Consider the following 3,198-nt stretch of genomic DNA (forward strand, 5'->3'; position numbering starts at 1 on the left):
GTTACACATGCCTTTAAGTGCAAGTTCTTTTTAAGCATTGGAAAGGAGAAAATGGGAACACACCCAGCACACAACCTAAATGCCTCTCTATAGCCCAGTGACTCCAAAACACCCCTAGCAACACACATCTCGACACACAATTTGGAAACAACCACTGCCTCTGCCCGTACCCAACCAACCCAGACTACAGACACTCAGTTACAAAGCATACCATGATAGCTTCTACTTTCAATCCTTCTGAGCACTATATTTTCATATATATGCATCTCAAAATCGGTTGACACATAAGACTCTCGTCCTATCTCTCACATGTGCAATACCCACAAACATGTAACCCCAAAGTTTATCTCCACATGACATAAATGGTATCTACAATATAGAAAGCATTCATAAACTCGGCCCACCCAACAATTACATAGATGATGAGGGTGCATAGATAAGTAGAGACAAAAGGGAGAAAACTCTATTACAATGAGCTTGGAATTCAACTACAAGTGATGGACTAGCTTCCGACACAATGTTGCACATGTTATGCTCAATTCACTTGCCGTCCATTTTGGCCTTCGAGATCGATAGGTCGCTCCCAAGAATTTGTCTTCATGCAGTCCGGACTTAACTCCACCCCTTTGTAGCCATGGCCCAATTCCCTTTGCGTTGTGGTGGCCTTCTCAACAGCTACTTCTTAGCCATGCAGCTACGTTCCTCAATCCCTTCGACGTCCCGTACTCTCTCCCTCGTGCTTCTCCTTGCCTTGGTACCTAGCTACCTACGGCTTTCGACTCCCTTTTGCTCTAGAAACTCCTTCTTATGGCATGCAACTTTCTCCAGGTTTTCATGTACTGCAACCAGCTCTTCTCATGGCCGCCACCATCCCTTCTCATGGCATTTTTCAGTGCATACAGTCCACCCCCAGATAGCACTAGTCCATCTCCCTTGCTCAATCCACTCGGACTCCCCAGCTCACGCCTCTCCTGGAGACCCAACCCCTCCTCCGTATTTGATTGGCGGCCCTCCTCCTCTGGCCGTAGCGGTGTCAAGAGCTTCTCCCTTCATCACCCCACCTCATGCATGGTCGTCTGCAGGTCATCTTCTGATGGAGCTTCCTCCATACTCTCGACCTTCTGTAGCGGCTCCTCTTTGACCTGCACACCAGCCATTTAACTCTCTACACCATGCAGCTCCTTTTCCATGCAGTTGACAGTCTCTCCAACTGTAACTCTCTTGGCTTCCTTCATAACAAGGCATGGCCCTTGATACCTTGCTGCAACATGGCACTTCTACCTCCTCTTGAAGTTGCTCCCGGCACTGCTCACCTCAAGATGGCCCTCCTGCAGCGCTCTTGATGGCCCTACAGTACCGCCCCCTATCCTGATATGGCGGCTCCAATCTGCAGCCCTCGGTCTGCTTTGGTTTACGGCCTCCCCTTGCTCCCTCTCTCGTATTGACTGGGCTTCAACTTTTCTTTTCCAGTGCTCTGCATGCTGCCCTTTCCTTTCCCCATGCAACTCCTAGTTCCCGTCACCTGCTCTCCCATGCAGCGCTATCTGGACAGATGGGCACCCACGTGGCTTGCAGACCTGCGCTTTCCCATGCAAGGCTTGGCCATCCTCTCCATGCGAGCACAACCAGTGGCGCAACTTCTTCCCTACTTGCTCGTGACTGCATGCCTTCAGTTTCTTTAAAAAACTCCTTTTTTTTTATATTATCCTCTCTACTTGAACCCCCTTCCCACGAGAGGCAACCTGCGGCCAATCATTCGTGCATAGCTCCGCATACCTGAACACAAGAACTCATGCTCCTGTGCCAAGGCCATCATGGCCGCAAAACAGCATAAGCGGCTACACATAGACAACTTCGGGTGAGATCTCCCTTGATTAAAGAGACGACCTCCACGACCCTCACAATCTTTAATCCCGATGAACTTGTCCACCGAATTGGCACACACGCCGTTAAGCTTTTGGCTAATAGGCTCCAAAAAACCATCATCAACCTATAAATTGCCGCATTTGACATACATATCCCCACCGTACCTTCTCCAATATGCATATAAGTCCTACCAAAGTCCGGTATCATCATCCTGCCTAATGTCGTGCACCTGCTACTGCTGGCTTCTCCCTGTGTCGACACAAATTGGGTGCACCAGCGTGTCATTTTGAAATCCTTTTGGACTGACAATCTCTTATCCTGAGGTAGTTCTCAAGCAGGGCATCTTTCTACATATTGCTTGAAACAAAGTGATGCTTCCTTCACCTTTTCTTTCTCCTTTTGTTTAAATGCATATATCTGGGAGATAGTGTTATGCTTGATTCCTCTCTTTGAGAATTCCTCTGCGAACTCTCGAAGAAGCTGCTCAATACTTGGGAATTCCAAACTGTGGTTGGAACCAAGTCAAAGCAGCCCCTTCTAACATCAACCCAAATCCTTCATACTAAGTATGGAAATCAGTTAAATGTTCCGCTCTCAACACTTGTTTGAAGATCAAAACATGAGCATACGAATCTCTTGATCCACTACTTTTTGGGTACGCATTTTTCCACTTGAGATGGTCACATACTCTGGGCACCACAACCATGCTTACAACACCTGGTCCTCCTGGTGTGGTTTCTCTAGGTTTATAATCTCCTTTTGGCACTACCAATGGTATCCTATCCGCTATACATTTGTCAAGTCGATCTCCTGTAATAGTAGGAGGGATTCTAGTGGTGTAGGTCACGTCAGGAGCAGTATTGTCCCTATGTGTGTTCATGCAAGCTCTAGACCCCGCTGATCCTAAGGGCCCTGTGTTTGGGACTCGTTCATGTCCAAAAGAATCTTCCACCCTAGTTCTCACTGGACTCACATGTGCAGTCTCCGGTCTCATGTGAGTAGTCGTGGTTTTTACCTCTTCCGGATTTACATAGTATTGGTGGAGTGGTCCCCCAAAATATGTCTATCTCTCTAACTCCTTACGATCCATAGGAGAGTACTTTCGGCCATACTTGTCTATTATGGCCACTTGAATACTTCTCCCTTCCGTGTACGTAAAAACATATAGTTTTTAACGGTCGATCAATTCCTTGATGTGGGGTTCATCGCATCTATAATAGAGTGTTTGTTCTCCATTATAAACCTATATAGCCCCACATAAGTGTTGTCTGTATTAAGACGCTCTATCTAATTGGTGCGTCTGAGCACTACATTTTGCTTATCCATCTTGGG

General features: G+C 47.1%; 1 protein-coding gene across 1 annotated transcript; it reads left to right on the forward strand.

Moving 5' to 3' along the window:
- The first annotated feature begins 279 nt into the window (after positions 1-279).
- LOC147463176 (uncharacterized) lies at positions 280-1,592 on the forward strand. The gene has a single exon (XM_086528141.1). It carries the CDS (start codon positions 635-637, stop codon positions 1,139-1,141), a length of 507 nt encoding a protein of 168 aa, XP_086384267.1. The 5' UTR covers positions 280-634; the 3' UTR covers positions 1,142-1,592.
- Positions 1,593-3,198: the final 1,606 nt, after the last annotated feature.

The sequence above is a fragment of the Adiantum capillus-veneris genome, chromosome 2 (assembly GCF_014529385.1).
Source record: "Adiantum capillus-veneris isolate H3 chromosome 2, ASM1452938v2, whole genome shotgun sequence".
NCBI classification, from domain to species: Eukaryota; Viridiplantae; Streptophyta; class Polypodiopsida; order Polypodiales; family Pteridaceae; genus Adiantum; species Adiantum capillus-veneris.

Excerpts from the sequence above, each read along its gene's own strand:
- LOC147463176 (XM_086528141.1), top strand. The coding sequence starts at position 635 with ATGGCCCAATTCCCTTTGCGTTGTGGTGGCCTTCTCAACAGCTACTTC.